The sequence below is a fragment of the Podarcis raffonei genome, chromosome 5 (genome assembly GCF_027172205.1).
Source record: "Podarcis raffonei isolate rPodRaf1 chromosome 5, rPodRaf1.pri, whole genome shotgun sequence".
Taxonomy (NCBI): Eukaryota; Metazoa; Chordata; class Lepidosauria; order Squamata; family Lacertidae; genus Podarcis; species Podarcis raffonei.
Genome location: NC_070606.1, coordinates 30,578,097 through 30,599,608, shown reverse-complemented (window position 1 = coordinate 30,599,608; position 21,512 = coordinate 30,578,097). Strand labels below are relative to the sequence as shown.

At 43.1% G+C, this 21,512-nt stretch overlaps 1 protein-coding gene across 5 annotated transcripts in view; it reads right to left on the bottom strand.

The window, feature by feature from the left end:
* Positions 1–21,512, bottom strand: part of MYPN (myopalladin) — a 71,186-nt gene that overhangs the window by 682 nt on the left and 48,992 nt on the right. For 4 of the 5 annotated variants that reach the window (XM_053388409.1, XM_053388410.1, XM_053388411.1 and 1 more), the window contains 12 exons: positions 17,934–18,050; positions 16,689–17,058; positions 15,892–16,491; positions 14,250–14,394; positions 8,546–8,638; positions 4,790–5,011; positions 4,230–4,379; positions 3,993–4,075; positions 3,654–3,780; positions 2,748–2,955; positions 1,611–1,776; positions 732–865 (listed from right to left, as the gene is read on the bottom strand). In XM_053388409.1, the coding sequence (XP_053244384.1) occupies positions 732–865; positions 1,611–1,776; positions 2,748–2,955; positions 3,654–3,780; positions 3,993–4,075; positions 4,230–4,379; positions 4,790–5,011; positions 8,546–8,638; positions 14,250–14,394; positions 15,892–16,491; positions 16,689–17,058; positions 17,934–18,050 (2,415 nt within the window). The remainder of the gene's footprint in view (positions 1–731; positions 866–1,610; positions 1,777–2,747; positions 2,956–3,653; positions 3,781–3,992; positions 4,076–4,229; positions 4,380–4,789; positions 5,012–8,545; positions 8,639–14,249; positions 14,395–15,891; positions 16,492–16,688; positions 17,059–17,933; positions 18,051–21,512) is intronic. The other variant, XM_053388408.1, reaches the window with a different exon arrangement.

Below are 21,512 nucleotides of genomic sequence, written 5' to 3'. Positions count from 1 at the left end.
ACTAGTGGGAACATGATGTTTCCAGTTGTCAACTGTTCCCAAGCTACTCAAATTAGAGAACTCCCTAGTACAGGGATGGCTAATGCCTTTTGTGGCCAAGGGTAAAATGGGCACGGCAGAGGCACAAAAATGGACGTGGCGAAAGCAGATAATAACTTACTTTCTACTCCACCCAGAGCCAGTCCCTTCCCTTCCTTAATCCCACCAAATACATTCTATTTGTTTGTATTCTGTCTTCCTGACTCTTCGGTATCCAACTCGGACCAAGCTACTTCTAACTGCCTCGCCATTATCTAAGTTGCTGTCTTTGCTAGTCACCCTCTGTTCAAAGCTCATCCATATATTCTACCTGGAATCTCAAGAGTCTCAGTTCAGCTGAAACAGCATAGCCCTGAGCAAACTTATCTCCCTTTATTATGTCAACCAAGCAAAAGATCTCTAAATTAAAAGGACAATGCTAAATTCAAAAGAATATCCCAACAGAGGAATAAGATAAGAAAAGACGACAAGCTACCAGCATGGAATTGATATTGGTGAAGTACATCAGTTCAATTATTTTATTACTGAAATCAGGGCTGAGGAAGCTGAGCCCCCATCCTGATATTGGTGGGCTACAAACTCCCATCATCCCTAAGCATTGACCCTGCTGGCTGGGCCTAATGGGAGTTGAGTCCCACAACACCCAGATGGCCACAGGTTCTGCATCCCATACTTAAACTACACCCACTTACCGTATATGTCAAGTCTAGCAGTGCAAGAGACGATACCAGCCTCGTTTTTTGCAGACAAAGTGTACCAGCCAGCATCCACTTTCTTAGCGGGCTGAATCAGAAGGCAAACATACCCTGTAGCATCTTGATGCATACTGAAAACAAAAATACCAAGGGTTCTTGTGTTATTTGCTGATATAACTGGGGCTGTTATAACCATACAAGGAAAGGAAACTACACAAATATTTTGGGTAAGGCCTGGCTTAGTACCCAGCATCTCCAGGTAAGGTTGGGAAAGACTTCTGTCTGAAACCCTAGAAAGCTGCTGCCAGGCAGTACTGAGCAATTTCCTTTCAATGTTCACATCTGTCCCTCTCTCCCAGGTACAACAGTAGTAACCACGAGAAAGAAAATTTTCCCAGTGCACCTAAATTCTTAGACTAGACTAGGAGTCCTGGAAACGACATGTTGCATTGCTCCTCTTGTATGGAACAACACTATGGAACGATAACTTTTCTTACAAACATTTTCTGTGTTTATATGCTTGTTTACTTGCAAACATACATAATACATACAAAGTACATGCAGCCATGGCCAATTGTGGTTGTTCAGTGCATGCTTACGCAGCAATTTACAGGCATAAAGACTTCTGCTGCAGGATCCCTCTCTTTAATAGGGCAGTCTTCTTACACAAAACCTGTAAAAACAGAGCCATACATGCTCCAGCCCTTATAGTGGATAAAATAGACTTCATGGGTAATATGGACTTCAGGTTTGGAACTTAGTCCTTGCTGTTTCTTAGGCCTTATGCAGGATAATATTAACTTTCCTGGGCAAGGAAATGCCTCCCCACTTGTAGAATGTCAGGTATTATCCCATTTTTAAAATATTTAAAGCTACCTCATCCTCTCTCTATGGGGAGGAATGGTGTCATTGTCTTTCTTCCAATAAAAGACTGGGGGTGGCATTCCAATCACTCTGCATTCTAGCCGGACTGGATGTCCTTCTGGTACTCCACAGTTCTGTAATTTCTCAAGAATCACTGGAGCTTTCTTAACTTCTTTTTCTGGAAAAGATGGAACCAAAGGCTTGTGTGATTCTCCTATCTGGTTTCTCTCTCACCCCTCACCCTGCCCTCAGCCCCACTGGACCACATTTTAATTTAATGTTAACATTCAGACCTGCAAACAAAATGTATAACGCTACGAAATTACTCATGTGATTCTCCAGGCTTATTTGGCAAGTTGCAGCCCACCATCGGAAACAATACAATTCACAACAGTATAGTTTCTGGAAGTCCCCAAAATATGTGTATGTATCTGTTTGTGTATGTCTGTTGGCAGGGAGAGGGCATGAGTACAAACCTTCCTACAACAAAGACACAATTTACTTAATGGAAATTGCTGGAATTGGCAGATAGAAGCTTGATCATTTTCAGCCCTGTTTTCCTCCTGCCATGTTCATATCACTATACCGGATTACATATTAAAGTTCCCTTCCTTCAAAAAAAGGCACTTCTTCTGGAGGAAAGGAATCATTGACAGTAGTCCACTATTGATTGATTTGCTTTTCAAAAAACAAACATGCATTCTGTCTTTCTTCCACTATACAAATAAATATAATGCTGTTGTCACACAACCCCCCTACAGGAGCACCTGTAGTGCCACATCACAATCCTGGATTTGTGTGATGTCAGGGTCCAGTAAGAGCGGCCATGGCATAGGAGCTTGAAGGGAAGGGGATTTGGCTGCCTTCTCCTTAAAGGTCCACTGATGGGGGAAGGCCTTTTAAAATAGGTCTCCTTGTGTAAGTGCCCTAGCAAGGCGCTTCTTACTCTCATGTAATTCCAGCAATATTCTGCATGACATAGGTTGGTTCCATCCTTCAGGTATGAAATGGGGCAAGTTCCCTTAGTATCAAGAGACACAATAAATTCAAATAATGAGGATTTTCATTTGCCTCTGTTTTGGCCAACGGAACCATGACACTGCAATGCATGATGTAGCCTCTGCATTAAACATCAAAAAACAGCCTTACCTACAACACTAAGCTCCAGGCTGAATGAATTTTGTCCTGTTTTGTTAGTGGCAATGCAAGTGTAAATTCCAGCATCATTTTGCGTAAGCGGATCAATAAGCAGAGAGTGCACTCCTGTCTCTCTGACCAGCATCTTATGAGTGGTGTCTGGTAAAACTGGCTTGCCATTCAGAAGCCACATCAGGTCAGGAGGTGGTAATCCACTCACCTAATAGACAAACGAAAAAGGAAGCAAACAAAAACCAACAGTGACATTATTATTGTTGTTGTTGTTGTTGTTGTTAAATTTCCCCATCCATGCCTCTAAGTTAAACAGATTAGGTCCAGAGTGAGATTAAAACATCCATCACTTTGTGTTCCATTTCGGATTTGCTCCTTGGTGCTCCAAAGATTCTCAAGAGGAAACTGTGGGGAAATTCATGCCATCTTTGTAAGTTACAAGCTTTAATGCAGGACGTGGTGCAGGGCTGGAAGAGGGCCCCCCGCTGAAGTACAATGTTAAAGAGGAACAGAAGGCAACAAATTCTGTTATGCCTGAACTGAGCAGGAGACCACGTCAAAAATATATATTTTATGATCCATTTGCTTATGTTGCCTTTTATTCGTTCGAAGTGTGCATTTTGTTCATTTCTACTTTCAGTTACACATTTGGGTTGTATGGCTGTGACAGGGGCAAGAAGAGAGTTGGTGGCTTTAAGTACCTCTGCTCTCCTCCAGGCTTGTGATTTTCTCTGGGTTGAAAGTTTCCACAAAAGCCAAATGTTTTAAAGTTACATACTGATAGTTATGGAGTTTTGTTGTTGTCGTTTTTTTGTGGTGATCAGCCTGAACCCAGCCTGCACTGATTTTCTCTGAAGAGATGATCAAATGCTAACGCAACAGGGCAAACAAAAAAAGCCAGCCAACCTTGCAATCCAGTCTACAAAGCCGTCCTTCGTGAGCTACCATGTCCCCAGGTGCCTGCAGAAAATAAGGCCGGAAAAATCGCTCCTGGACAGGTTCCTTATCTCCTTCTGGTATACGGGATCTTCCCCTGCAATGCAAAAACCTGTAAACATGGGATGAGCTTGGGAGGCAAGGCTGCCATCTTAGAAAAAGATGAACTTCCAGCCAAGCTTAATCTTTGGGCATCTCCCTCCGTTCACTGCTGGTGAACCCACCATAGCTTCAGTTTGCCCAGTTCACTCATCTTTACCTCACAATATATCTACACACCAAGGATCAGGTGTTGTTGGTTGTTTTTACCTGTGTGACTGGATTGCTGTTGTTAATCTACCACGCATTGGAGGAGTTTGAACCAGTAAGTGACCAGAACAGCTGATTCTCCCCTGTCAGAACGATATAGGAGAGAAGTAACACGATTCATTAAATTGTCTCCTTCCTCACTGCTGTTGTTGTGGTGTTTAAGACCAATGTACGGTTATGATATAACAGTGGTACTAGTCAATTGCAATACATTTTTAAAGGGAAGTAAACCCTTACCTGTGGATTTGCAGCCATGAATGTATAGTTCCCATCATCATCGTTCGTGGTCTCTTCAATATGCAATGAGCATGTCCCATCACCCTCCCTGATCATCTTGAAATGTCCATCTTTCTTTGAAATCTGCTTGCCATCCTTAAACCAATATACCTGTCATGATTGTAAAGAAAGGAGACTTAGGCTGCACACTTACCTGTGAGAGTAAGTCTCACTGAACTCAACCAGACTACATTCTACACCATTGTTGCGGTGCCCCCCGAGGCTCTACCCCCAGTGCAGCTGAACTGGTTGTGCTCCCCTAAATCTGTCTCTGATAGTTGCTACAGCTACAATCCTATACATACTTGCCAAAAAGCAAATCCAACTGAATAGAGAATGATTCATTTCTTCTCAAGGGCTACTTCAGATTGAACAGTTCACCAAGAAGCCCTTCACCACCACATTCAAATCAACTTACTTGGTGATCACAAGTCATTGTACTTGCCTTCACATACACTATACATTTAAAACACATCTCCAGCATGGTCTTCCCTTCTGTTGGATTTTTGTGCACCACCTACCTTAGGTATAGGAATTCCAACAATTTTGCAAGTGAAGGTAGCAGGGTACCCTTCCAAGACACGGAAATGCTTGAGTCTCTTGTCGAAGATTGGGGCAATGCACTTGCCCGTAGGGATCTCATCATGCTCAACTTCATCATCTGATTCATCCACTGGGGTACGTTCAAGGCGAAACTCTATTTCGTTCATCAACCTCTGCTCAAAGCTGGAAATTTTATATTCCTGCAATATAACCCAGTGGAGGGACATAATTAGTTACAAAATTTGTACTCCAATATATTGCTGAAATCACAGTTCACAGCAGATACTTCAGTGTTGTTTCCTCCATCTTCATAGAGACTGGCTATCCCCAGAACCAAGCAGTAGGACCTTTCCAAATGAAACCTGAGCATTGAAACATTACTTCAACCTCTGATTTTACCATGGGTGAGATCAAATGGGTTTTGGATTTCTCCATTCCATTCCAGCTTCCTTCCCTTGCTCTCCCCAAAATGAACTGACAATGCCTTCAGACCATCACTATTTTGTGTGAGACTTCAAGTGTGTACTAGAAATTTAGGTTTTTGCAATTAAAGTGGATTTAAAATGTTCTGTTGCCCTAACACAACAAATCTACTTATAACCCTCCCAGACATTTTGCAGATAGAAAAGTGACAGGAAAATGCACTGAAAAGTGTAGAATGAGCAAGGGATTAACAGAAAATATATAAACACCCCATAAGCAAATCAGTACAAAAACCGAACAGACTGGACATAGTGTAATATCCATGTAAGCTTCAGGCAAAATAGGATAAATGCTCAATAAGCATTTCATTTGGAGCCACCCTGAGTTATCCTGAGTCTTGCTCCTGATGTCACCTGGCTAAACTACAAAGGGTTAGAGGCCTGCAGCCTCATGAAAGGACACAGCATGTACATTTCCTCTTATACTTGGTTTGTTTATCCTGAGGCCCCAATTTGTGAGATTCTTCATCTTCAAAAAAGAGGAGGATTGCACAAAAATAGTTCCTGCATGTGTTGGCTTTTCTCGGGAGCATTAAACATTAATGGAACTGCATAGATATCAGAGAGGACACACTTACTTTTCCATCACACAGAGACTGGCAGGTTGAAGCTTCTTAAGTGTCAGCTTAACACCTGACTAGGACTAGGCAAAAGGTGGAAGATCTTAATCACAACTCTTCCCTCTTTTTTTAAGAAAAGTATTAGCAGTTGCGGGACGTGGGTGGCGCTGCGGGTAAAAGCCTCAGCGCCTAGGGCTTGCCGATCGAAAGGTCAGCGGTTCGAATCCCCGTGGCGGGGTGCGCTCCCGCTGCTCGGTCCCAGTGCCTGCCAACCTAGCAGTTCGAAAGCACCCCCGGGTGCAAGTAGATAAATAGGGACCGCTTGCTAGGGCGTTTCTGTGTGCGGCTCTGGCTCGCCAGAGCAGCAATGTCACGCTGGCCACATGACCCGGAAGTGTCTCCGGACAGCGCTGGCCCCCGGCCTCTTAAGTGAGATGGGCGCACAACCCTAGAGTCTGTCAAGACTGGCCCGTACGGGCAGGGGTACCTTTACCTTTATTAGCAGTTGCAGGGAGTCCCCAAATTTGATCAGGACTGTGGCACTGGGGGAGGGGATTCGGCCCCTTCCCTCATGACGTTTTCCTGCATAAAAGCACCCCTCTCCCACTCCAAAACATGTTTTTTCCAGCGGGGAAAACCATGCAGGCACCCACCATATGATACCTGTCCATGTGCTAATGAAGAGTTTAAACATATGTTACGTGTGCTGTTATTGTGTTATGAAATAACCAGACATTTCCCCTTTAATTTCTCCCTTCCCTGGGAAAGTCTTGAGAGCAGTATACTTAACTGCCTTCCAGGTCATGGATGCACAATGTTATGTAACTGAATTAGTTATAAAAATTTGTATCCCAAGCTAAAAATAACTTAGATAATTGTTGACAGGTACTTCCATGACTCATTTGACTAGATCCTGTTTACTACTGAATTATTGTTTATATAATACCATTTTACTGGTTTGTACATTGTATCTCTGTTTTTAGGATACTGTTTTATTGTTTTTATGGTGTATTTTTGTATTCAGTATTGTACTCCTTCTAAATAAATAAATATTGGTTGTTTTAATTTTGTCCCAATCTATCTTAAATCTGACAACGAGAACAAACAAGTTGATAGTGGGCTTTCTTGTGTGCGTTATTTTTTTAATGTCCATCTTTCCTCCTTGCATGGAATCAAACGTTTGTTTTTGGAATTTGAAGGGCTATGGACTACTCTTAAACCGAACTTCCTATAAATCTTTCACTGCAGGGCAGATAACATCAGGACAGTTTTAATTGGGAAAATGCTATGTGGTGGGGATGGTTAAGTCCCTCTTCCCCCAGTGCTATGGGGAATCTTTCTTTTCTTTTTCTCTCTCAGTGTGTGCGGGGCATCACATTGAATCTGATCCTTAAAACATGTCCTTAAGGAGAATGGTTTTCCTAAGTTCATCCAACAGTGAAAGACTGAGCCATGAAGCCATGAGTCCACCACTAGATGGGAGTCGTCAGATCACCTACAGGTTGGCCGTGCTTCATGGCTTTTCACCAGCTGGCATGCAAAGCCTATCCTTCTAGAATTTCACCTTGTTTAGTTTTCTCTTTCATGAAGCATGCCTCAGCAAATTGCTATACAAAATGGAGCAAATTCCTGTCTCAGTTACTTGCTTCTGATGGTTGTTACAGAATGCCTTTGCAAAATAGAAAGGCATGAGCTTCTAATAGTTGCCAACTGAAAGCACTTATTCCATGGGAGTAGATAAAAAAGGTCAAACATTCTGCTTATTGCTTTGTGATCTAAGCCTCCAAAATTGCTAAAACTAAGGTCAGTCTGAACCAGGGAAGTGCTGGATCCCCGAAATCATATATCTCAGCTCAGTCAATAGATGTAGTATTCACACTTGACGTATTTAACTTGAGGTAATTTTAAACTGGCTTAATATTTTAACTTTTGTATGTTTTAAAAGTATGGTTGTGAATTTTCCCCTTTTTATAAAATGCTTTGAGGGTTTTTTTACAATCAAGTAGTACGGTACATAAATTTTATAAAATTAATTAATTAACTAATTAAAGGAGGGCAAACTAGATGTGCAACAGTCAGCATATGTGTTTAAATGTGTGGGTTTCCTTGCAATATGCACAGAAACAGGAGCCCAGACCTCTCTTAATCATTGCTTTTGCTTCTATTGCAGATAGAAACCTGGGCATTTAGTATGCACATATGCTCACTTTGTATATTTTATCATTAAATGAGCCCTTTTTGTACCATGTTAAAACTGTAAAAATGTGAATTGACAAGTCACACTTTCTTAGCCTATAAACTGGGAATAATAGTGTCTCTGTGAAGTACTTTGGGATAGGATTCGATTATCTAGCTAACTAAGTAATAACACATAGAGCTAATGTCCTTCTAGAATTTAGAGCTTCTTTACTATATGGGTTTACAGAACATCTGTCTTGAAGTATAGCCTTCTTGTTCTTAACAAATTGGGAGCTTCATAATTGTCAAAAAATGTCAATTACTGTCAACCAATTGTCAAGAATTATCATGGAGGTATTTTCTGTAAGAAATAAACACACACACACACACACACACACACACACACACACTCCCTGCCACTTCCAATTGTGTTAATGGCTGAATTTCAGATTTTCAAATTCTAGTCATCAGATTTACATATGAAGCCTAGATGGGAGGGTTAGCAGGGTTGTACCTTAGATACATCCTGAGCTGTAAAGTTGAAGATTGGGGTATCATTGCTTGGTCCCTGAAGCTTGCGAGCCAGATTTTCATCATAGGTTGCTCTCTGGTAGAGGGAAGTAATGGGATTAGGAAAATGTTATGATGATTTATATGGGCATAATTTTAATAAAACCTAGCACAGGCAACAGAAGGGAGTTTCAGAAGTGACACGTGGTGTGAGGTTTGATTAATCACCCAGCACTGCAGTGCACACACCATTTCAAATAAATAAGAGAGCACAAAGTATTTTACAAGCTGGAAGGGACAGTTTAACTCCCAGTGATGTGAACTAAAAAGTCCCCACTGGTTAAAATGAGGAGCTGAATTGCAAATTCTGAGGTAAAAAAAAAAATTTCAGTTCCTTCTTACTACATGGAGGTAGTGGGGACGACTGAGAGACCTTCCTTTCTCCCCCCACCCTCTTGTAAAGTTTGAAACAAACACCTTAAAAACAAGGATGGGGGAACCTGTGGCTATCCAGATGTTGTTGGATTATAAATCTCTCATTCTTGAACAATGGCCATGGTGGCTGGGCCTGACAGGACCTGGAATTCAACAATATATGTGAGCTATAGGTTCCCTGTCTTTGCTTTAAGTGTTCTCTGGTAACAACAGAGGGCTGTGTCATAGCTGTCAAGTGTCCCTTATTTGAAGGGACAGTCCCTTATTCCAGTGCCATGTCCCGCTGCTGTCCCTTATTGATGGATGTCCCTTAAATGTCCCTTAAATGATGTCCCTTAAATTTCAAAGGAAGCAGCTCCTCTCCCTCCCTCCCTCCCTGCCGGCCAGGGAGGAGGGAGGCTCCAACTGTGTTGCTTGGCTGGGTTGCTCACCCACTAAGAAGTCTAAGAACGACTGGGGGGGTGGAGCTTGCATGCCTTGTGTGTGGCTAGTTAATGCAAGCTGAGGGGGGTTTTGAATGCTGGACGCCATTTTGTTGCACGTGCTGCTGCAAACTTTGCAGTGCAAAGCCAGGCCGGGGAGCCATCTTAAGTTGAGGCTGCATAGGCCTTGTGGCCTCTGGTTACAAAGTTGGCTGGACAGTGTTCTCGAAGCTACCAACATGAGTATGACCAGACTGCAGGAGGACAGCAAGACTGGAGTGCCTAGAACAGGTGAGGCCGCAGGTCCCTTATTTTGGCTGCTGGTCCCTTATTTTCAAGGCTGCTGGTCCCTTATTTTCAAATCTGTAAGTTGACAGCTATGGGCTGTGTATGGCTGAGGATGGCTGCAGCAGCCCTGTGGGCTATTTCTCCTTTGTACTTACAAGGAGATACCATTTTCAAAATCAATAAAATGTTGCTTTTTGTTAAAATTTGTCCTTTTCCTTTGGCTATTTTGAATTAACTTAAAGGGGACTATGTGGTAGCATGGATTTAAACAATAAGAAACATAAATAAAGCTTGGGACATTCTTGTTGTTTTGTTCATTCTCATATTCCTTAAAATATTATAATTAATTGGGAAAACTAACATTAATTCTTGGCATATACGACTGAAAGATAAATCAGAGTATATTCTGTACTCTGTTTGCATAAAAGCATTAAAGAAGACTATAGCGCTCTGCTCTGCAACATTTTCAGGAAACTGAACAAATAAACCCAGAATCTCTCCAATGAAGTTGTTCAAGCCTGATACGAGTGGAACAAAAACAGTCAGCCTGAGGCCTTCTTTCTGTTTCAAAATGGGCAGAATGCTAGGGCCCTGTAACAAAAAATGAGCAGACCCCGGTAGGAAAAATGATGGGAAGATGCACTGGAAATTGTGGGATAGCAATTACTCAATACAGTGTCATCTAACCTCTCTGCAAACAAATTCGGATAAATGCTCAATAAACAAGTCATCTGGTAGCAATCAGAGCCCCTTCTATTGCAGCAGCTATTGTGTGGCTGGCAAAACACAAGGAAACTTCCCTGCAAATGCTATCCAATCCAAGCAACAAAGGCACATCTAGGGGATCTCGACCAGTTCATTTGCACCAGGCATAGAGATTCTGGGGCGCTGCGACTGTGACATCCAGCAGAAGGAGGGAGTTGGGGAGGGGGACACACACCAGATTTTGGCATGACAGAGGGCACCACAGAAATTTGAGACGCCAAGGTCTGCCACTGCAAGCAACCCAGCAGAGGACATCCTTCTCTCTGATGGGGCCTCAGCTTTCAGCTCTGCCTGACCTCACCACAGAAACCAATGGCACACTAGGACTGAAGCCAGAAGATGGAGCTGCTGGAACGACTAGCAAACTGCGGCTCCATTATTTTCAGTGAGAACTCTCCCCTTTCAGGAAAGCAAGGAGAGTTTGCTGAGGGGAGAGAAATACTTTTGTTGAGTTGCTAGGGAGGATTTCTGTGCACATGCTCAGTAGGGAGGAGGCTCCTTAGCAATTATTTCTGTCAAATGTTTTGGTGGACACAGAAAGCAGGTGTGTATCCTGAACTCGACACTGAAGGGTTGAAAGTGTCACTCCTGCCTGACTTTGTCACCGTGCCTTTCTTTGCTCTGCCCTCTTCATACCTCTTCTGGTTCTGGGAGACCAGAGGGGAGAGGAGAGCAGGAGGGCTTCCAAGCAAGAGGCATTATCGCAGCTCAAGCCAAAGGACTAAAGGAGGCCACAGAGCAGGGGCAGTCAGGGGTTTTAGGGGTGGGGCAGAAGAAAAGAGAGGGGTGAGGAAACAGGGTAATGGGTATTTATTTATTTATTGTTAATGTTTCTATACTGCCTTTCTGTAAACCAGCAAGGCAGTGTACAACTGATCAGAAACAGTAAACAACATTAAAACTATATCTTTAAAACCTAAGCCACTGGAGCACAAAATATGCAGGAGGAATGACTTGTTGAGATGTCACTGGGCAGATTCACGTAGGGGCAACATTAACATATTACACCTGTTTCTTTCATGCAGCTTCCCCTACCTCAGCTCAGGAAGACAGGTGGGAATTGAGGCAGGACACACGACACGGTGTGAGCAGCACAAGCAGATGCTGGCAAAAAGAGCAGCAGAACTTCTGGGAAAGGTCAGCCCAATAAATTAAGCTGATGATTCTGAAGGGCTTTAGAACTCTGCTCTCTGCCACTCTACATTCAGCTTTTATAAAAACTATTAATTAAACCCAGATCTATCACTGATATAGAAAACCTGATTTTTAAAACATCAAGTGCTTTAAACATACTTGTAATACAACAAACTAATGAACAAACTTTTTATTGCTCACACAAACTACACTGGTCCCTTGGGTTGGCACCAGAATGCGGTGCAGTTGGGCATTTGCTGTGATGTCAAGATCTGCAAAGGGGCCCAGCACCCCAAAAGTGCAGCCATTCACACTTCTTGTGGAGTGTCCAAAAAGGGTCAGATGTGGCATGTTAGTATGTTCCACTTCTCCCAGGTTAAGGGTAGGTGCCTGGTCTAAGGTACACTCCTCACCACCGCCACAAAAAATATCCTAGAGCAAGTACATTTAGACCCCACCCCAAGTGGTCAATTGCTGAAAATATTGGGAAATGAAAGATGAAGAGATGGAAAGAATGAAAATGCTTTGGATGAAACGACAATGAAGTAAATGGCAATCACAATCTATTACCACGGTAATTAAAGATGGTTAAAAATTAACATTTCATATCATACAATCCAATGCACATCAATTCAGGAGTAAATATCAGTGTGTTCAGTGGGGCTTACTCCCAGGTAAGTGTGCACAGGATTACAGCCTCAAAGTTCTTGGCTCACTGTTCAATCACATCATGTATAAATAAATAGCTCATGCTCTCATCAGCACAAAGTGACTGTTGTTTCTAAAGGAGTTATTACGCCGTTAACATAAAGGATTGGGTGGTATTTCACAGTAGCCTTCTAAGAAATTCATCTCACCGCTTCAGCAAGTACAGACTTTAGCACCTATGATTCATCTGCAAAGACCCATCATGTGCCTGTGACTTACTAGAAGTGGTTTGGCAGGTGACTATGTCCCCAGAGCTGTCAACAAACCATATCACCTAAGTTATTGCCTGTGGGCAGTCTACCTCCAGGCTGATTTCCTTTTGTAAATATAAATATTTGGGCAAGGGTGGGGACAGCTGATTTACATGCACTGCGTGGCAGCTACAGCTAAGTTTGTATAGGGAGCTCCTCGCAAACCCGTTGAAGACGAAAAATTGCCCCTGCATTGTCACTAGTACATTCCTATGTGCTACTTCACGTTTATATATACAGGAACAAGGTCAGAGTTTAACTGGACTCCAAGTCACCACACTTGGCCCTTGAATCTGTTTTCAGCAACAGAGCTCAAATCTGGGTCAAGTGAAACAACAGTTAAAAATAGAATATATTTTAATGTGTGCAACAGTACTTTCCCCTACACCATGGAGCAATCACATTCACTTATCCTGCAACTGCTCCCAATTCAAACAGGGCTATCATATTTTTCAAAGTTCCATCTTGGGTGAGAAGAAACCCCATCCAAAACTCTGATTTTTAGGAATCAAACAATGTTTACTTCTCCATCACCCTCTTTCCTCCTTTCTTTCCCTTCTCTTGTACTACTTATGTCTAGAGGCATCATAAAACATTTGCCGTGTGGTTACAAATACATTTAAATTCTTAGTCGCTTTGAGGCAAAACTCTTTTTTTTTTTTTGGTAGAAAGCCACAAATAACAACAACTGTATTTCTGATATCCATTAGTTCCATGGTTCCCTATTGGCTAAGTACCGCGGAGCCCCCAGTTTTTCAAAAGCCAAGCCATGGACTCCCTACTTTTGAAAATTTTGATATCTCTATGGTAGGTTTGTTGGTTCATTAGAACTAGCGGCAATCAGCAACTACAGTTTACAAGTCTCTTGCATCCTAGGAGATCAGTTTTCTGGTCACTTGCAAAGATGCTATGAGCACTCAAGAAAGCTCATCTCTGATCTGAGAAGTGAATCAAAGAACTATATAAGCAGCAGAAGCTCTCACCACTGATCACTCAGTCTTCTCCCCTTCTGAGAAGTCACTAGACATTGTCCACACAATTTCAAGCCAAACTCCATTTCCTTAAGGATTAGAACCCTTAAAAAATATATCAAACATCAACTCCCTGACAGGTGCTCCACCTCTGCCATCCCTCCAATAAGCTTAACAGGAAGCAATGAGCAGAAGCTGCAGTGCCAAGACTGGCGGTGAGAAGAGAAGTGCCTGGTGGAGCAGCTGCAGCAGCCACTGCCAACTTAATTTCCCCAGAATGCCTCTGGACTCTAGCATAGCAGTCCAGAGGAATTCTTCTCAAATTAAGATGGGGTGGATGCAGCCTCACCTGGTACTTCTCTTCACTGTGCTGGGATGAGCACTGCCACCCAGAAAATGGCTTTAAAAAAGGATGCCAGAAAGCAGCAGCAGCAGCAGCTGTAGCAGGTCTTGTAGGGCCCTGCCATTTGCCCCACCATACCAGAAAATGATGCTGCACCTGAATATACACAAAAGAGTTCTCATCAGCAGCCCTGCTGACAGTGATTAATGTTCTGATCCTAAACATTAGGCCAGTCTATGTGCCTATAATGCCAGTAAAATGTCACACTATCCCCGGGAATAATGCCATGCAGTGTGATATTTTGCGAGCCTAGTGTGTTGGGTGTGTGAAGCAAGGTGTGGGCTGAAGGTCCAAGAAGAGCACATGTTTAAACAGTAGGCAGTGCTCTTACCTGTGGGCCATGTGGAAATGCATCATCCCGTAAATGCAGTCTTTTCTCCAGGTCCTTGACAACAGCAGCTTTGTGATCTCTAATTGAATCTTCTGTTGGCAGTGGCAAAGGCCTAAGATTTTTCTTCACCGTTCCCTGGCTTCCACTACAAAACAAATCTTCTGTTAAAATGCTGCTTTAGCATTTCATTAACCCATGCTTCTTTTCATTTTTCTACAAAAAACCACTGCCAACCAAAAGAAGCTGTTCAGATCCAGCTAGGGTCCATATGTGGATTGAGTACACCCAGCTCTGTAACTTATGATGCAATGAGGGGGACTTCAATTCTCACCCTCTACACCAAACAGCTGATCAGTGCAGTTGCAATTTATTTCATGGGCTGAGTGGTATAGCCCTTGCTAGTGCACACACACAGTCTGGAACCAAGGTCTTAGTCAATGATCCCAATCATTATGAAGAAAGAGGATGGCAAGTTCTAAATAGACTGCAGCTGTGATCCACTGGATAACTATTACATATACTATCCAGCTTTTCAAGTATAAAGCTCCTGGAGATGCCACAAACTTCTGTTAAAAATAAATTAACCAAAGCTAAAAATGCAGTTAAAGTGAAGCAAAATGCAACTGAAACTCTTTGCAATAATAAGGTCTGGTGGTTGCAAAGGATGACATCAGCTTGGTGGGATCCCTGTCCTCAAAGAAGCAGCATGGCCAGTGCAATATAAAAGCTGATAAAAAATTGCTGTAGGGACCACAAAACCTGCTTCCCACTAGTGCTTTCCCCCCCCTAAAAAAATGTTTAGGGGCACTCTCATTTTTCTACTCATATTGAAATACTGCCCCTCGATGAGGCCAAACTTAGATTCACAAAATGTTTAGGGGTATGCATCCCCCTGCGTCCCCCCCGAAAAAAAGCACTGTTTGTAACCTTTATTAATTAATATCAATATTTAACCCCACCAGGGCACAAGGATTTCATACTAACACCTGCTCCAACTTTGTCTGAATTAAGTTTTAGTCTGTTCAACCTCATTCATTTGATCATCGCTTCCAAACAATGGAAGACAGAAATGGCAGCACCTGGATGTTTAGCTAATAAGATACAAGGCATACCGGTGACACTCCACTAAACATACTAACATGCCACATCTGACCCTTTTTGGGTCTCTATCCCCAGACGATCTGTCCCAATTGGTTCATACAGTGATGTATCAATAGTCTTTTCCTACCCCCGGGCAAAAGAATAGAAAGTGCTAAGTGGAATTCAGAACTCCCAAGAAAGCACATAGTGGTGTGACAGAATGAATAAGCATGCATGGTAAAAAGATCCTCCTCTTCCCTACCATACACTTTCCTATTGGGGATAGAGATTCTAAATACAGAATATTAAAAATAACCTTGCCTGTGATATTGTATACAGACTCCTGGAGAGCTTTCCTTCAAAGGACCACTTTCCCTCCTTTTTCAAGAGCTCATCAATGTATAGGTTCTAACAATGGAGGCCAATTTGTTAACTGTGCTCAAAACACCCTACCCCACAATTATTATTTGGCAGATGTTTCCTATGGACAAACCATCCCTGTCTGTTCTTTCACAATGGCTCCCTTGTACTAACTTGAATGTGTAACATTTTCATCACTTACGGAGTTGGCGCACTTTTAGGTAGACCCATGGCATTCGTTGGGGGTGTAGAAGGAAGAGAAGGTAGAACAGAGCTGAGGAAGGCTACCGGGTTCTGAATGCGACCAGTTGGAGAGAGAGGAGTAGGAGGCACATTTTGGGGCTGGAACTGATTCAGGCTAGATACAGAAAGCAATAGTGGTGGCAACACAGGTTCTTTGGGACTTGTAAGAGGCTGCTCAGTTTGGTTTGCCAACCCTCCTGGAGGCCTTGTCTGGGCTGGTGGGGATCCTAAGAAGTTCTCCTTGTTGGTTGTCCTCTGGGATCCTTGTGGTATGTTGCTGAACGAAGGCATGGGGGAGCTGGAAGGGGAGCTGACGGCTGGGGTGGTGTTCTGAGATGCCAGGAACTGCTTAGGACGGGTGTAGGTGAATGTCTGTGTCGAGGGACCCTTGTTTTGCTTGTATGTAGTCGATGAAGGCTGTTGCTGGTTGGCTGAAGTAGCAGAGTTCAGTGTGCCAGTATTGAATGGCAACTCTCTTGGAGGTGGGGGGGATGGTTGCTGTGTTTGCTGTTGCTCAAGCAAGACCTGGGTGTGTAGCTGTTTTAACTGGGTGGGATCCCTGCATACAAAAACAAAAATGGATGAAATCTTTATTAGGGCCCTTAAGAAAACCATTGTGACGTGCGAATCAGGCCATAATATACTATACATATTATACATAATATAATTTCTGTTTGAAAAAAGAATATAAGTAACAATTAAAATGGAATTCCATTTCAGACACAGCTAAAGCTTTAAAAATGCCTTCTTACTTACAGTTTTGGTTTAGCCAGCACAGGAGGTGGCTCTTTTGACGGTGAGGTTAGCTCCTGGTTTTTAAATATCTGTCCATTGATCTTATCCGGGAAGCAGTTTGGTCTGGTTTGATTTGTAGGCGCTCCTCCACCCTCTGATGAAGCTTCACTTCCTTGATCATCTTCCGGAAGCTTAAAGTGCACATGAAGGCCTATCTTGGAACTTGACCGAGGTTCATTGTGGTTTACAAGAACTCCTTCCAGTTTAGGCTTTGGAGGCTGATCCACCCGTGGAAGTGAAGCGGCAGGTGCAGAAGGCTGCTGCTCAGCAGCAACTAAACTGATAGAACTTATAGTATGGAGAGCAGCATTATTATTCTGGTCCTCAGGTCCTGGAATAGCAAGCATTACAGTTATACAGTTAAGCATTACACAAATCAGTGACAACAGGGGTGCACAGAAGGGGCAAAATGCATTTTGAGTGGTGTGCAAGCTTTGTCACTCATATGAGGTTACTGAAAGCAAGACAAAATATTTTAGGATTTTTTGGGGGGGATGTGTGCTTTGGAGGTGCCTGTGACCCAAATACTGTATGCTGAACTTGATTACAGTGACAGCATACACATATTAATCAGAGAGACCTAAAATACTCTAAACTTTATTTTCTTGCAATTGGTGTAAACAAGGCTTGTTTGTTGGTGTAACAGATAAGGAGCAGTTAAAATGGTCTGCTCTTCCTGCAGTGTAACTGCACAATCCTGATTAAAAATACTCAAGAAAGCAGTGAAAACAGAGTGATAGAAGTCAAATTTATGAATCCTGACTAGTAGGAACATGGATGAGAGGAACTTTAAATGTATGCCTAGTGAAATAAAAGCCATTAGAACCCCACTGACATGTGGATCTGTGGATCAAGACTAATATTTTAATACGCCTTTTAAATTTTGTCACATTTTACTTATTTGTTTCAGTTTAGCCACCCCTTCACAAGCACACAATACTAATCAATAATTTTGAAACACTTGAACAAAAAAATAAGCCCCCCTATTATTATGATACAAACTTTTAATGAAATTGGTGTCTTTAGGCACGTTCAACTGAGATATGTCACCAGATTGGATTGAAATATTTTCACAATGGAGGAAATGTATTTGAGAAAGGCTGCTTCCTTGCTGAACCCAAACTCTTTTCTATATTCTCTGAAGTTCAGGCCACATATCAATATGTCTCTGATTATTGCAAAGGGATTATTACAGTCTTTTCTTACCCTTTACAGTTAAGCGAGCTGTACTGGAGACTGTCCCATATTTATTGCTTGCAGTGCACGTAAAACTCCCAGAATCTTCTGAAAACACCTCCGCAATGACCAACGTGCAAATCTCCTCTGAAAACCATCACAACGGAATTGGCAAATTTTACCACAGAGCAGGCGCGAATTAACAAATAAAATTATCATGCAATAGGGTAGGGTACCAAATAAATGGGGGCCCTCCAAGTGTGACCTGTTTGGGACTACTTTAATAATTACACTCAGCTGGCAACGGAGTTGCTGTTTCTTTGTTGCATGACCAGAAAGTAGTAGACATGTCTGTGGCATTTTTCAAAATACTGGTAGCCATCACAATATGTGGAGGAAAGTGGCCGTTCAACCCAGAGCTGACACTATCAAATATCAAGCAAGGGGCTAATTTTGAGCACCATCAAAGCCAGAAGAGTGAACAACAGGCAGATCTGGCCCATGAGACACAATCCACCAGGATGTTCTCTTCCGTAACTTGCATTGAAATTTCCATGCATTGTTGTAATGAGGCTCAGGGATTATGGCTCTTGAAGGGGAAGGGCCATAGCTCAGTGGCAGGGCTTTAAATGCAGAAGGTCCTAGGTTCAATCCCTGGCATCTTCAGGTAGGGTTGAGAAAGATTTCTGCTTGCAATCCTGGAAAGCAGCTGCCAGTTAATGCAGATAATGCAGAGCTAGGTGAAACAATGGCCCAATTCGGCATAAAGCAGCTTCCTATGTCCCTATATTAGTTTGGGGAAGGCAGGGGACTGGGAAGAGATTGCTGGTTAAATTTTCAACTGGCAGGGGAATGTCTTAGGCTGCTGGTTTTGATGCTGTCTCAGAAAAACAGATTTCAGGTACCGGAGTCATGGAAGATGGAAACTGTTTCCATATATATGCCTCCATATATACAGTATAAATGCAAACATGTTCTGAGGCTGCTTCATAGGAAACCAAGCCCCATGAGTAACAATTGAAATAGTATGTTTAGCTTGTAGAAGGGAAAGTTAAAGGGAGACTTGGTAGTGGTTTTCAAATATTTGAAGGGCTGCCACACAGAAGATGGAGCAGACCTCTTCTCTGTTGCCCTAGATGGCTGAAGTAAAATATGTGGATACTGTAAGGAAACCTTACAGACAGCCTTTGGAGGTGGTGGGTTTTCCTTAAACATGGCATGTTGTCAGGGCTGCTACAACTGCAAGATTCCTGGACTGAGCAAGGACAAGATGACGTCCAGGGCTGCTTCAAACTAAAAATGTCTATGATTCCAAGAAAACTAGCACCTATTTTTCACCTATCTTTCTGTATGGTCTATACCTTTCATTGGAGTGTATACTCCAAATGTCTATTGGCTGACAGGATAGCATTTTCTTTACCCTTCAGTACCACCTTTAAGCATCTTATAAGTCTAAAGTTCTGAAAAGTGCCGAATCTCATACCCACCCACACACCCACACACACCCAGGTGAATTGTTTTTGTGTTGTTTTTACGATGTCACTATCCAAAACCCATGTAGTCAGAATCAGTACACAGTTAAACCTTCTTGGCTCTCACAGGATTTAAACCTGTTCAGTTGCTCTGGGATAGCAGCCTTTTGGGGAGAGGAAAACGTGTGCTTCTGAGGTGAACGCTCTCAACATCTTTTAGCAGGTGGCATCCCATCTGCCAGTCCCTGCAGGAAGGGCACGTCTGTGCCACTTTTATGAAGTGCTCTCTCACATCATGTACAAACAAGTGAGTCTTCTTTCACCATCAAAAGCATTTCAGAGAGCACAAGGAGTGCCATATCAATGGGATCTAGAGGAATGGCACTGCATGGGGTCTCCATGCCCTTTAATTCAGCATTGCCTGCAGAAAATCTGCGCTGGTTTGGAATGCATTGAAAAAATCTAGTAACAGTCAGGATTCACCTCTCAAGAGGTAGAATGCACGACGTGGCATTCTCCGGTTTCAGAGGTGGAATGCCTGAAGTGGTACTCTCAGATTTCATGAGTGGGGCGGGGATGTGGGGAGCTGAGGGTTAAGAGAGAATAACTGGCATGGCCTGAGGTGTGACACAATACTCTCCAACTGGCAAGCAGGATAAAAATAGGACATCCCTACATCATCTGGTGCACAGTTTGCACCGAAGAAAAGAAGGGATTTAATACTGACTCCTTCATTCACATCTAGCCTGGGAAAAGACCATCCTCTGATCTGAAATAAGAGCAATCACAGGAGAGAACAGGATCCTTATCTCCCCACCAATGAAAGTAGTTAGTGTCCGCGTTAGCAGCCTTTTCAGGGCTGCAATCCTGTACCCAAAGGTCTGGGAATTAGTCCCACTGAACTCAACGGGGCTTGCTTCTGAGTAGAAATGTACAGGACTGCACAATCCTATACATCTCTACTCAGAAGTAAACCTTGTTGAGTTCACTACGGCTTACACTCATTAACTAGATATATGATTGCTGCTGCTCCTTTTGCAGAGGGTTGGGGAACTTTGGGCCCAGCATGGGTCCCAGTTTGGCCTGTTGTCCCCCGCCTCACAACTACTTGCCCCATACCTGACATCAGATGTGAAGTCAGGTGTGGGGCAGGTAGAGATGTGGCTGGCTGTGTGACTGAGCTCTCTTGTAGGGAACCTGACTGCGCAGTGAATCCCTTTCAAGTCTGCTTATCAGCAGCACTGCAGCACATCGTTTGGGGCTCTTTGCAAGCCCTGCATGGTGCTTTCAAGGCAGCTGACATCATTGTAACATCAGGTGATCGACAGGTGGGTGCCTCGCCCCATCTGTCATATTTGGCCTATAAGGGGTAAGGGAGATAAGGGCCTGGCCTACTGGCTAGATGACTCTGGTGGTAAACTTCACAGCAGATAACATCTCTGTTACTCTCAACAGCAAACGATATAAAAGGCAGCAGACCCACCACCATGCCAGCAATCCAACACTTGGTAGAGCAGAGTGCTTGATAATGTAGCACAATGCTGCAGAAAACGTGTCTGTTTCTCTTACACAGGGACTGCAGAGCTGAAGGCAGCACATTCTGGCCTCTGCAATCAGCCATGGACTGAGGCCAATGGGAGACTGTGCTTGCCTCCTAGGAAAAGCATAGTGACCAACTTGGCCTCATCCATTAGCCAGAGAAGGAGCAGCTGCAAGGACTTTCTTCCCCCATCTCTGGCAGAATTAGCACTTAACCCCCAACTGCTGGTTGTCCTGGGACTGCAGGCATGAGGGAAAAGAACAGGCTGGCCCCATCCATTGGCTAAAGCTCAGATGCCAGCTGCTATTCAAGGAAGAACACCAGCAAGGAACATCAGCCTGGCCCCAACTGGATATAAATGCCCACATAGCTCACCTCTTCGTTCTGGCCTTAACTAGCTGATGATTCCTCTCCCTTCCCTTCTGTGTGTCTGTACACTTGGCAGCAGTGCTTGATAGTCTCTCGCCACCCACCCTTGATGTGAGCTACTTTGGAAGACAGTAATTGTCTGACAAGCAGGATACAAATACAACACGTGACTAAATAAATAAATACCAGCTATTGATTTACTTATAAAAGTATTTATATACCACCCTC